This window comes from Mesoplodon densirostris, chromosome 7 (genome assembly GCF_025265405.1).
Source record: "Mesoplodon densirostris isolate mMesDen1 chromosome 7, mMesDen1 primary haplotype, whole genome shotgun sequence".
Taxonomy (NCBI): domain Eukaryota; kingdom Metazoa; phylum Chordata; class Mammalia; order Artiodactyla; family Ziphiidae; genus Mesoplodon; species Mesoplodon densirostris.
Genome location: NC_082667.1, coordinates 61,989,462 through 62,001,905, shown reverse-complemented (window position 1 = coordinate 62,001,905; position 12,444 = coordinate 61,989,462). Strand labels below are relative to the sequence as shown.

At 46.8% G+C, this 12,444-nt stretch overlaps 1 protein-coding gene across 3 annotated transcripts; it reads left to right on the top strand.

The window, feature by feature from the left end:
* The first annotated feature begins 2,682 nt into the window (after positions 1–2,682).
* TRIM68 (tripartite motif containing 68) lies at positions 2,683–12,444 on the top strand. Of its 3 annotated transcripts, none has more exons than XM_060104992.1 (7): positions 2,683–2,759; positions 5,317–5,798; positions 7,380–7,475; positions 8,318–8,578; positions 9,046–9,068; positions 9,664–9,764; positions 9,957–12,443. In XM_060104992.1, exons 2-7 carry the CDS (start codon positions 5,373–5,375, stop codon positions 10,505–10,507), a joined length of 1,458 nt encoding a protein of 485 aa, XP_059960975.1. In that variant the 5' UTR covers positions 2,683–2,759; positions 5,317–5,372; the 3' UTR covers positions 10,508–12,443. The 3 variants fall into 3 exon arrangements, with proteins under 3 accessions (XP_059960975.1, XP_059960974.1, XP_059960973.1); XM_060104991.1 differs by lacking the exon at positions 2,683–2,759 and adding an exon at positions 2,768–2,881 and having other exon boundaries at positions 8,318–8,479; positions 9,957–12,444; XM_060104990.1 differs by lacking the exon at positions 2,683–2,759 and adding an exon at positions 2,768–2,881 and having other exon boundaries at positions 9,957–12,444.

Genomic DNA, 12,444 nt, shown 5'->3' with positions numbered 1-12,444 from the left:
CCATGGGAAACTGGGACTCCATTCTCTGCCACTGCTCTCCCTTAGCACAGATAGACCTCATCCCACAGTTAGCCACACAACTTGTTGTCCTGGTCCATCTTGGATTCAGGCAGAGGGCTGGAAGCTGTGGTTACCATCATGGGCTATATCCAAGACAGAGCCTCACCTGGACACAGCTGTCTGCCTTTCACAGCAAAGAAAGCACCCTGATGGAGGCCAGGAAGAAGAGCTGCTGTGCTTGTGCACTGGACTGATCTATCTTCAAAAGTGCTCTGTCCAGCTTTCTCCTCGAGAACACAAACCCCCTCCCCCAGGAATACTAAGGTGCCCTTTTGCCAGGGCCCTTGAGAGTCAATCATAGTTATGGACAAATTGCCAAGTTACAAATGAAAAAGATCTCCCCTTTAACTGCTTTAACTTCACAGAAACTCCAGAGAAGTGCAATCGACCCTTGAACAACACAGGTTTGAATTGTGTGGGTCCACTTATATGCAGATGTTTTTCAATAAATATATCAGAAAATGTTTTGGAGATTTGCAACAATTTGAAAAATCTCACAGATGAACCATGTAGCCTGGAAATATTGAAAAAATAAGAAAAAGTTACGTATGTCATGAATGCATAAATTATATGTAGATACTAGTCTATCCTTACGTAGGCATAAGGTGAGTGATATTTAATATAAAATTAATGTGTTAATTTTCTTACTCTTTTACAACTTTGCTTTCAGAGAATTACATTATCATACAATATACCTGTCTCTCTCATAAATGGAGAAACTGTATATCAGCCTATCATCACATTTAAGTTGTTTTTTAAAAAATGAAAGTGTTTCCAATACTATATTATTAATATAACTGTAATACTGTATGCCATAAACATTTTATAATGATTCATTCATTAGTGTATAGGCTAGGCTACAGTGAAGCAATCATATCAATTATACTAGGCTACCACAAAGCAATCATATTGCTGCTTATTTGTTATCAATGCATGAATTATTATAACTACAAATATTAATTTCTTTTTCACATTATCTTTTCATTTTTTATGTCTAGTGTTAATATCTATAACATCTACAGTGTTTTGTATAAGACAATATTGATGTATGTACTGATAGACTGATGATTCATCTTGTAAACAGAAGATGTAAAGTTATGATGTTGATATAGTACAGTATAGTAAATACATTTTCTCTTTCTTATAATTTTCTTACTAACATTTTTTCTCTAGTTTACTTTATTATAAGCATATAATACAAACAAAATATGTATTAATCGACTGTTTTATGTTATTGGTAAGACTTCAGGCCAACTGTAGGCTACTAGCAGTTAAGGTTTGGGGGAGTCAAAAGTTATACACATATTTTTGACTGTACAGTTGGCCCTTGCAATATTTAAGGGCCCACTGTACAACTAACTTGATTTTGAGTTCCTTAAACAGTCTGTGGCCTATGGTTGTAATTCCAGCACCCAGCACAAAGTGCAAAAAGTGAATGCTCAATAAATGTTTCAAGTGGCTTGTTCTGATTAATCCATTTACTACTCTGTTAGGCAGCCATGCCTACAGATCCAGGTGAGACACAGGGTACAACTCAGACCTCAGCTACCTCTTTTCTTCTTTTTTTGTTCAAGGTCCCATTTGTTTCAGGAATTTTCTGGGCCTCACCCTTCAGAATTTCAACCATGGCCTGAGCCCTGACATTGGCATGAAGAGCCAAAGAGTATCAGTCCCAGCAAGAAAATCATTTGGAACTGGGCTTCAGTTGGAGGATTTCCTGGTTATTTTCCGCACAGGAAGGATGTGCCTTTATTTGCTTATTCAGTAAACACTGAAGTATCAGGAATAGGACAAGGTGCAGAGACTACAAAGAAAAACCGAAATCACTGCCTTAAGTATCACTTTGTGTGTGCACATGTCTGTGTGTTTAGGCGAGGGATGAACACCGCTCGTTTAAAATTTTTTTCCAATTTGTATAGCAGTTTCAGACGAGGAATTCCACTTCTCCTCCGCCAGTTCCCACCATCTGCTTCTAACTCTAAAGGGGGTGTGTGGCAACAGTGATGAGAGACTGCCTGCTGAAGTACTGAAGGATAAGAGCTTGCCAAGAAAACCCAGGGTTTTTTATGAGAAACCACCATCTGCAGCCTGGAGCCAGGAGAGGTCGCTCATCTTGCAGGAAAGTCCAGAGTCCACTGCATTATCAGTGCCCAGCTCTACACTAAATTGGGTCTCAGAATCAGTCATGGCTGATCTCATAGGCTGCTGAGTTTAACGTGGAAAACAGGCAAAGGAACAGCATTAGGTCCGGGGCTACCACCCGGAAGGAACAAGGTTCGCCCTGAAGAGCCACTAGTCATCCAGAGCGGAAGCGTGAGACGCAAGGGGTTCTTTGAGCCGAGGGCCAGCTAGGCCTCTGCTACTGCATGGCCCGAGCGGCCTCATCCAAGGGCCTCACCCCTTCGACCCGTCCTCGACTGACTCCTGGGCCCTTTTACAGTTTAAAGGGCTCTAGGTGGGGGAAGAGGCCAGAAAAACCGAAAAAAAGAGAAAATACGCCGTCAGGCCAAGAGGTGAGCGGGGCCCTGTCCCCTCCTCCGATTGGCTAGGGTTGTCCTGTTCCCTGTCTGTGATTGGCTGCTCCCACAAAGATGCCGCCGGCGAGCTCATTGGCTCCGGCCCTGTGGGCGGGGCCTCGGAATCCTGCAGGAGAAGCCAAGGAGCTGGGTGCTGCTGAGGCCTTGGTCTCCGATCCGGCGGTAAGTGCCGGGCTGGCTGGGCCAGCCGCTTCGGATGTGGCGGACACTCGGCCGTGGGAGCCAAGCGGGCGTCTCCACTTTCGGTTTCAGCCTCAGGGCGCTACTCCCGGCTGAGAAGGGAGGTGGGTAGACAGTTGTGCCTCTTCAGAGGTCCTGCAGGCCGTCAGCCTTACTCTGCCGCCACCCGCCCGGGACCCTCGGGCCCTGCCCGGCGTCCTGTGGCCCGGAGGTTACCCTCCCCCTCTCTCCTCCCGAACCCCGGAGGTCACCGCCTCCTCACTTCCCACTTTGGCCCCTCCTCTCGAGTCTCTTCCCGGCTTCGCCCTCCCCCCCCCCCGCAAATGTCTTTCCTAGAAGGCTTCCCACTCTGTCAAATGCACTGTTGAAGCAATTAAATGTTTAATAATTAAAGTTTTGTCAAAGTAATCTGTGTATCATGAAAACAAAACAATAAGGCAATAGGTGCCCGCCCCTAAATCCTTTTTTGCAGAGGCCACCACATTTAACTTTTTCATGTTTAGAGCTTTTTATGACCCTACTAAATCTAAATAATGTGCTTCCATCGCATTTCTTGATTTATCATTTTGATATTTCTTTACCTCACTTCCCTTCTCCACCATCTTCTCAATTTTCAGCAGCTATTTTCAATTCTTTGTTAATCTCTGTAGCTTTAAATCATAGATATCAGCCTCTGTTGTGTTAGCCTTAGGTAGTAGTTCTTGGGGCCCCTCCGTGGTAGACGAGGATATTGACATTTCTTCCACATCCAACCTACTATCAGCTAGACCTTAACATTTACATTTAATACTCATGTATTCAAAAATATTTGAGCACTGTTTCTGGCCTTAGGGATATGGTCGTGAACAAAATAGAGTATGTCAGTATCCTCATGAAACTTTTACTGTGGGAAGTAAGACAATAAACACATATGTGTCAAATGTCTTTAAGAGCAGGAATTTGGAGAAGTCATTTCAAGCTGGGAGGACAGCAGGAATCCAAGTGGGTGGAATGAATGGACATGGGGTCTGCGAGAAAATGTGGAAGTTCCTCCTTTTGCTTGACTGGGCTGTTTCAGGGTGAAGAGAGAGCTTCTTGTTGGACTGAGGGCTGGGGAACCAGGATAGGCTCTTCAGTAAGTTAGTGATTTAGTAAAACAAGGTTTTAAGATATTGGTCCTACAGTTTGGTAGTGACAGTGGGAGGAGGAAAAGCAAGAGACAGGGAGGCCAGTGAGAAGGCAGGACCTGCTGATGTCCTGTAACAGACAGTTCTGCAAAATCTACTTACTGCCCCACTTCCTTCAGGAAACCTCACTGGACTACCATTAAACCACAGTGATTTCTCACTCCTCTTGAATTTTTATTATACCTTGAAGCTGGAGAGGTTAAGTACTTTGCCCAAGATAGAATGGCAGAGCCCAGGACCAAGCATCTGTTAAGTGAGGGGAGAGTAGAATAATGGTTTCTACTTAGGGTTTTGAAATACATTGAGCCAATCCATGTAAAATGCTCAGAAGAGTGCCTAGCATATAGTGTACTCAAGGAGTGCTCGCTTTTATTATTAATGTATAATATGCTCTCAGCTCCCTAACTTAATTACAAAAGCATTTTGGGTTTAAGAACTGTTTTCTGTGTCTAGCTCATTTATTCCTTCAGCAAATATTTATTCAGCAATAACTGTATGACAGGCACTTTTTAGGTCCTAAGGATACAATGATGACTAAGACCATCAGGGCTTTTCCCTTTATAGACTTACTGGTAACACAAACTTGCACGGTGAACAAATAAACATTGTCAGCTGTACCAAGAGCCTGCCATTGGTCATTCAAGTTCTGTGCCCACATATGGCCCTAGCAGAAACCTCAGGTTTCTTGCTGGAGTAGTGAATTCATCAATATGGGTTTAATTATCATCAGATGACCTTTGTTTTTATATTCAAAGGGCTGTTTGTCCATATCTGCTTCTAATGTATCACTGAGGAGAGTGTCTTGGCATCTTAGCGGATGTTAGTGCTGGAGAAGTGGGCAGAGGTTTACAGGAGGTGGGGAAAGTTGTTGGTTCTCTTATACCTTACACTTCATTGTGCAACACAAGAAAACAAATTGAGCATATAGGCCATGGGCTTCTGGCATATTACCTTTTCTGCACCTTGACATACATAAGTATACATAGAAACATCCTAGAGAGTGAGGAAGGTGGGTATTTCTGGCCTTATTTTGGATAGTGAAACCACACGAAGTTCAAGAGAAACAATGCTGAGAGCATGATGGAGGTGGAGTGAGAATGGGCTGGCGAGCGAACCCAGAGGAGGGTCAGAGATGACCAGGTGAATGGAAACTGAGAATTCCCAGCATCTCAACACTCAGGCATCCCCAGATGTCCCTTCTGTGGCGTGAGAAACGTGACCCAGTGGATTCAGTTGGGAGGCCAGAGCTTATTGAACAGGGTTCATGAAGGATCCAAAAGAGGAAGTTATTTTTTTCAGTCACTACTTATCCCTTTTACCTATCCCTCTTCTGCTCTTCTTTCCCTTATTTGGGTTTCTTTCCTTCTTCTCAGCCTTCAGTGGCTCCGCCTGGTTTTATTCATGTTCTGAGGAGGGTGTGACAGGAGCCATGGATCCCGCAGCATTGGTGGAAGCCGTTGTAGAAGAAGTGGCCTGTCCCATCTGCATGACCTTCCTGAAAGAGCCCGTGAGCATCGACTGTGGCCACAGCTTCTGCCACAACTGTCTCTCTGGACTCTGGGAGGTCCCAGGAGAATCCCAGAACTGGGGTTACTCATGTCCCCTCTGCCGGGCTCCCGTCCAGCCAAGGAACCTGCGGCCTAATTGGCAGCTGGCCAATGTTGTAGAAAAAGTCCGACGGCTAGGGCTGCATCCAGGAATGGGGCTGAAGGGTGACGTGTGCGAGACCCACGAGGAGCAGCTAAAGATGTTCTGCAAAGAGGATGGCCTGATCGTGTGCGAGGCCTGTGGCCGGTCCCCCGAGCACGAGGCCCACAGTGTCGTGCCCATGGAGGATGTCGCCTGGGATTATAAGGTGGGAGATGAAGGCCAGCTCCCCCCAGTCTCTCCCCTGCCCTTCACTTGGCTATCTCTAGATCAAGAACTTGACCGGGGGCCCCAGAGACAAAATGAGAGCTGATTCCTTTGGCTTCTCACACCCCCAGATCCCGGGGACCTGATACAGTGAGCCATACCTCTCCTTACATTTGTGACCTCCTTTGACTTCCTTCTTTCCCACTTCTACACCTCACCCCAGTCCCAGCAGGTTTAATGCCTAACCCAAACTTGCTTTCCTTACTAAAAATTTGAGGGAGACCGTTTTGGTCTAGCTGGGGTTCTGGGTGCCTTGGGTGAGGTGGTCAAGGCTGTACCTATCAGAACATGCAAACTCTTCCTAGCAATGCCACAGATAATCATTGAACATCAGGTGAGTCACTTTAAACTCCTCATTTTATAGACAAAACAAAGGCTTAGAAATTTGAGATCATGATTATTGGTTTTAGAGCTAGAAGGGACCATGGCTGAGTCATTTAGGATTGAGTGAGATTGTCTAATCTAATGTCGTAGGGTCCCTTCTGACTTAAGTTAGTTAAAGGAAGATCAAAGGCCTTCTTACTCTTCAGCCACTGTTCTTTCTCTTCTCCTTACCTTCTATTTATTGGGGGCGATAGGGGAAGCCATCTCTGACACCCACTGCTCCTTTTTTATAGCTATCCTATCAACTTCTAACTTCTTATATTTTCCTTAGATGTCCATGCTGACATATCTTTATTGGAATCATTATCCCAATATTCTCTTTCTTGAGATTAGAAGGTAAAATTGTAAGGTAAAATTGTAAGATGAATCCCCTGAATTAGCTGTTTTTCTATGCAAAAAGAATTTCTGAAAAATTAAAAGTATTTATTTATTTTGTTTTGCCAGTATTAGAATAGGGAGGCCGTATACCATAGGCATAAGAGTTAAAGAGCTGGGTTAAATCCCAGCCCAACCATTTACTAGCTGAGTGACTTTGTGTAGGTCACTCTCTAAGCCTCAGTTTTGTTGGTACATTTTTAATAAAATGGTCAATATTATGAGATTACTTTATGTTTCCCAGTAGTCATCTCTTGCATTAGAGTCTAGGATGGTGCTTCTTACCTTTAGGGTGCATATGAACCACACAAGGGTCTTGCTAAAATTCAGGAGGTCTGGGGTGAAGCCCAAGATCCTGCATTGCTAACAAGCTCCCAGGTGATGTTGATGCTGCTGACACACGTGGACCACACTTAGAGTAACAAGGTTTAGGAGGCTGTAGGATAACAAAGCAGATAAGGATAAAAAGAGACATGGATAGGAAAGTCCAAGATAGTTTTTTGGCCAGGTTGGAAATGGACCTTTTCTTCTGCTTTACAGAAACTTAGAGACTGTGGGAGTTGAAATGATTCTCAGATAGAGAGACCTTGGATGTAGTCTGGGCAGGAATCTGCTCCCTCTGTGGTGTTCCCTTTTCTCCCAGCATGCATTCTGGCCCACCCCCTGAGGGATGCTTGTTTTCCCATCACCTACCAATGCTAGGAAGCCTGGCTATCCACCCAGGCTGCCCGAGGTGTCCTCATGAGGTTTTTGTCTCTTTCAGTGGAAACTTCATGAGGCTTTAGAACATCTGAGGAAAGAGCAAGAAGAGGCCTGGAAGCTGGAAGTTGGTGAGAGGAAACGAACTGCCAACTGGAAGGCAAGTTGCCCCCTGGGGAAAGGAGTCTGTGTGGTCCCTGTGTTGTCCCAAAGCTGGCCCATGGTACCTTCCTCATCTCTGTGAGGCAGAATGTGGGGTTTGAGGTCAGAGAGCCTGGGGTCCTCATGCCAGCTTTCTCTACCAGGTGTGTGGCCTTCAGCTGGCCTTGGGACCACTGACTTGCAGTTTCTTGAATGTGATGTAGAGATAACTTCTGGGCTCTCCTCATATGTGAGAAAGGAAAAGTGCACACCTCACATATACTTTAGCTCACAGAGGTATGACTTATATAATGCTTAGTAAAGCATAGTTTCTGTTTCTCTTTCCTCAGCTAAAGCATATTTACTAAAAGTTAAGTTATTAAAATATTGGAAAATCACTTCAGAAATAAACTCAAGGCCCATAACTATCAAACTATCAGAACTTGTGATCGACGGAAGGTAACATTGAATCAGTCTAAAACAGCATATTGAAGTGATACAATACCAGTAAGAAGCAAAATCATCTAACAGTGTAGTTGTTACACTGCCTGGTCATTATTCTGAAAATAGAATATATTATTCTGAAAATGGAAAATAGTCTGGAATATATAGTACAAAGGTAATATCCTGGGCCCTACTGGGGTCAACAAGAGTTAGCAATAGGGACTGAAGAGCATGTACTGGAGCTGTGGGAACAGGAAGTTAGGAAAAATCGTATCCTTTATCCTCTACAATGCCTGGCACACAGTTGGTACCAGAACATTCCAGAGTGCGTGTGTGTGTGCACATACCAGCGTCCTCAATCCTGGGTAGCCCTTACACGACCAGTATCCGTGCTGATTTCTGATCTTGGCTCTACAGATACAGGTGGAAACCCGAAAGCAGAGCATCATATGGGAGTTTGAGAAATACCGGCGATTACTAAAGAAAAAACAGCCACCAGGTCGGCGGCTGGAAGTAGAGGCTGCCGCCGCTCTGGCCAGCCTGGAGCAGGAGGAAGGGGAGACCACGCAGAAACTGGGGGTGAGTCACAACGCACTCATCCAGCAGAGCCGGGTCCTGTGGAGGATGATCGCAGAGCTGGAAGAAAGGTCTCAGAGGCCTATCCGCTGGATGCTGCAGGTGAGGAGCAGGCTTTCCTGGGAAGTCTGAGCAAGAGCTGAGGATAGCCTGGGACTGTAGGAGAGGGGGGTACCTAGTCTTCAGTGGGATCTGTCAGCACTCGGCCTAGCAGACATGGATTCCGTATACCCGCTGCTAATGCCGGCTGCTCCCCTACCCCTGGTTGGGTGGATGACCTCGTGGCCTCCTAGATGGACATTGTCTAGGCGGCCCTCACATCATACCTGTCCCTCCCTCTGGCCAGAGAGTTGAGGTAGAGCCCGAAGTTGGCCAGTGCAGCCAGGGCTCAGCCTGCCCTGCCTGCCTCCTGTAGGCTTCTCCCCCGCTCCCTCTGCACGCCTTCTCTCCAGCTTTGCTCTCTGCCTTCCCCTTCTCTCGGAGAAACTCCCTCCTACAGCTCTGTGTCTGTCTGGTCCCTCCAAGGAATGGGGCATACTCACGTGCTGCATATCTTTTTCTCCTTCTAGGGTATTCAGGAAGTCTTAAACAGGTATGTTTCCATCTCTGGAGCCCCTCGACAGCCCTGTAAGAGAAAGTGGGGCCTGGCCAGAGCCAGAAGTGGGGAAGGAGCGTAGACCAAGTACCTACAGGAAAGTGGGTGCTGGTCCGTAATCTTCTCCCCCTTCCATTGTATTGGCTAAGGAAGCTTTCAACATCTTTCTCTTTTCTTCTTTGTGCTTGGCCAAATTCATTTCAAGCATTACCAATAAGAGTTTCAGGTAAAGCTATAAAATGTATGGTTTCAAGTAGATGGCCCAAGGAGGGGAGAAGACTGCAGCTGTCTCCAGTAGCATCGGTGCTCTGAGTCTGCATATGGGCCCTTCTCCTCTGCAGTACACCTCTTCCTCTCCCAATGTCAGATTCACACCTAACCCTTCCCATGGCCTAGGTATATGAATATTCTCTCTGTGCCACAAGCCGTTCAGCTCAGTCAAATAATCATCACATCTCTGCTCCGCCTGGTATTGCTGGGGAGGGGCACCTCGCTGACTCCGTCCCTGGCCAAGCCCCCTTCCCTGTACTAAGGGAAGGCCCATGTGGCAGAGCCAGGACTTCTGGCCCCAAGGCCTACCCCTCTCTACCAGGAGCAAGTCTTGGAGCCTGCAGAGACCAGAACCAGTCTCGCTGGAGCTGAAGACGGACTGCCGTGTGCTTGGGCTCAGAGAGATCCTGAAGACATATGCAGGTAATGAATGCTCGGCGGGATTGCGATGAGCGGGGGGCGGGACCCCTCCCGGAGGAATGAAATGGCTCAGTGCCCTCTGGATGCCCATCGCCCACCCGTCACTGAGGAAGTCGCTGGCTGTATCTATCACAGAGACCTCGCCCAGGCCCCCTCGCTCTGTGTCAGGGTACCAACCAGGATCTTTTTCCTTAGCGGACGTGCGGCTGGATCCAGACACCGCTTATTCTCGCCTCATCGTGTCTGAGGACAGAAAATGCGTGCGCTATGGAGACACCAAGCAGAAGCTGCCCGACAATCCTGAGAGATTTTACCGCTACAATATCGTCCTGGGCAGTCAGTGCATCTCCTCGGGTCGGCACTACTGGGAGGTGGAGGTGGGAGACAGGTCTGAATGGGGCCTGGGAGTGTGTAAGGAAAATGTAGACCGGAAGGAGGTGGTCTATTTATCCCCCCACTACGGATTCTGGGTGATCAGGCTGAGGAAGGGCGATGAGTACCGGGCAGGCACCGACGAATACCCACTCCTGTCCTTGCCCGTCCCTCCCCGCCGGGTGGGAGTCTTCCTGGATTACGAGGCCCATGATATCTCCTTCTACAACGTGACTGACAGTGGCTCCCACATTTTCACTTTCCCCCACTATCCCTTCCCTGGGCGCCTCCTGCCCTACTTCAGTCCTTGCTACAGCATCGGAGCCAACAACACCGCTCCGCTGGCCATCTGCTCCCTGGACGGGGACGACTAAGAGAGCCACCATTTTAGCCAGAGGCCTTGGAATGTCGCCTGGCCCGCAGGGGTCTTGGAGGACCCTGCCCCTGATGAGGGTCCCCTGGAACTGAGCCGAGCCTGGAACCCAGGGATTCCTCTGCCTGACCCAGTGGTCTGTCGCTACTGGGCCAGTCTCCCTCTAAACCACTCATGTTAAAAAGCTGAGGCTCAGCAAAAGGAGCATCGCACCCCCGTGGGAAGTATGACAAGGCTTTTGGTGAGGATCACAGCGGTTCTAAGGACCAGGATAGTGCTTTCTGCAGGTCACACCCCTCTTCCCCATCCCTGTCAGTGCCATAGTCAGTGAGGATGATGAATTAGATCCGATCTTCAGGAAACCCATTGGGTCAGGTTTACCGACAAGCCAGAAGAATACTGTCCATGTCCAGAGCTGGTTGCTGTGCTGATAGCAGCAGGAGGATGCTTCACCTGAGGTGTACTGCCTCTGAGCACCCATATTTCACCCTAGCTCTCTGACCTCCCAGCTAGAGAAATGCATCACCAATTGCCCAGACCGCCCCAGTGGCCGTCCCCTCTCTGAGCACAAGCTGGGCAAGTCACTAATCTCAGACTCTAAGGAGACCTGTGTCCTGGTCCTGCCCTTTTCTCTAAATATCAGAATCGGAAAACCTATTTTCACTTCATGGATGAAGAGACAAATGGCCTTAGTGCAGCCAGTTATTTCTCACAAAGCTGATGGAAAGAAGAGTGCATAGATTATGAAGTATTTCTCACATTCAAATGAAACCAAACTGACAAACTCACTTCTCAGGTCACATGTCTGCATATCATTCATTACATTCAGGTCTGAAACACCCCAATGTTTGAAAGATTTTAAGTGTCCTCAATGGGAAAATGGGTATAGTAACTGCATACTCTCCTACCTCGCAGGATTGTAAAGATCTCAGATCCATCCCGTACTTTTGTTCCTTTCTCAGGGACAGGGGAGGCAAGCCATGGATTTTGCCTGTGGTGGCAACCTTCCCATCTCACCTTTTTACAGCATCTTTGCAGCACTGCCTTAGCTTCTTAGGGCCTCTCCTGACAGTCCTGTCCTTTTAGACCAAAAGATACCCATGCCCTGGCCAACTCTGGGCCACAGTAATATATTGAGCGTCTATTATATGTGTTTGTCTTTGGGTTAGAACAGGGACTGTGACATTAGGGTAGAGAATGGAAATAATACAAAGAAATGTAAAACAAATGCACTGAAAGGAAGGCTCACCCACAAGCTCGTTGGGCTAAAGTTTGGATCTTTGTCACCAAGGGAATGTTCATGGTTCTGGCAAATATTCTGCCTTTCTCTTCCCTAAATCTGTGACAGAAGGAATAAAGCAGGAGGGAAGTGTGGGGAGGAAGAATAGGACTAGGCACAAAAAGCCATATATGATAATGAAAGGGAATTAAGACTGTATATCTGGGCTGTTGGCCCTTTAGAGTGATTGTTGTGTGTGACAAAAATAATTCATTACAGGTCTTAAAAGTGTGATGTGGGAATGATTGTGCTGGAAACAAACTGTAAAGCAAGCATATGAGAACTATGGGTTTTGCCTGTTGTGAGGGGCTACAATATATACATTATGTATTGTCACTGTGATGCTGTGTAACACAACCTCTGATGTAGTTTAAGCTGGAAAGTAGTGACTGTTGAGTTAGGATTGGGCAGCAAAGTAGATACTAGGTTAGGTACAGGCAGAAGCAAAATCATTCCTGTAATAAAGAATAGCAAAAATTGTCTTTCTACCTTAATTGTATTGGTTGTTCACATATGAAGGAGGTGAAACAGGCCAAAGTGGAGAAATAAACTCATTCCTCCCACCATGCTTCCAAGTTGCTCCTTGAGCATTAGCAGCAGAAGAGGAGAACTTGCTCTCACCCGCCTGGAGGGGAATGAACTGGTAAGTCACAGACCTG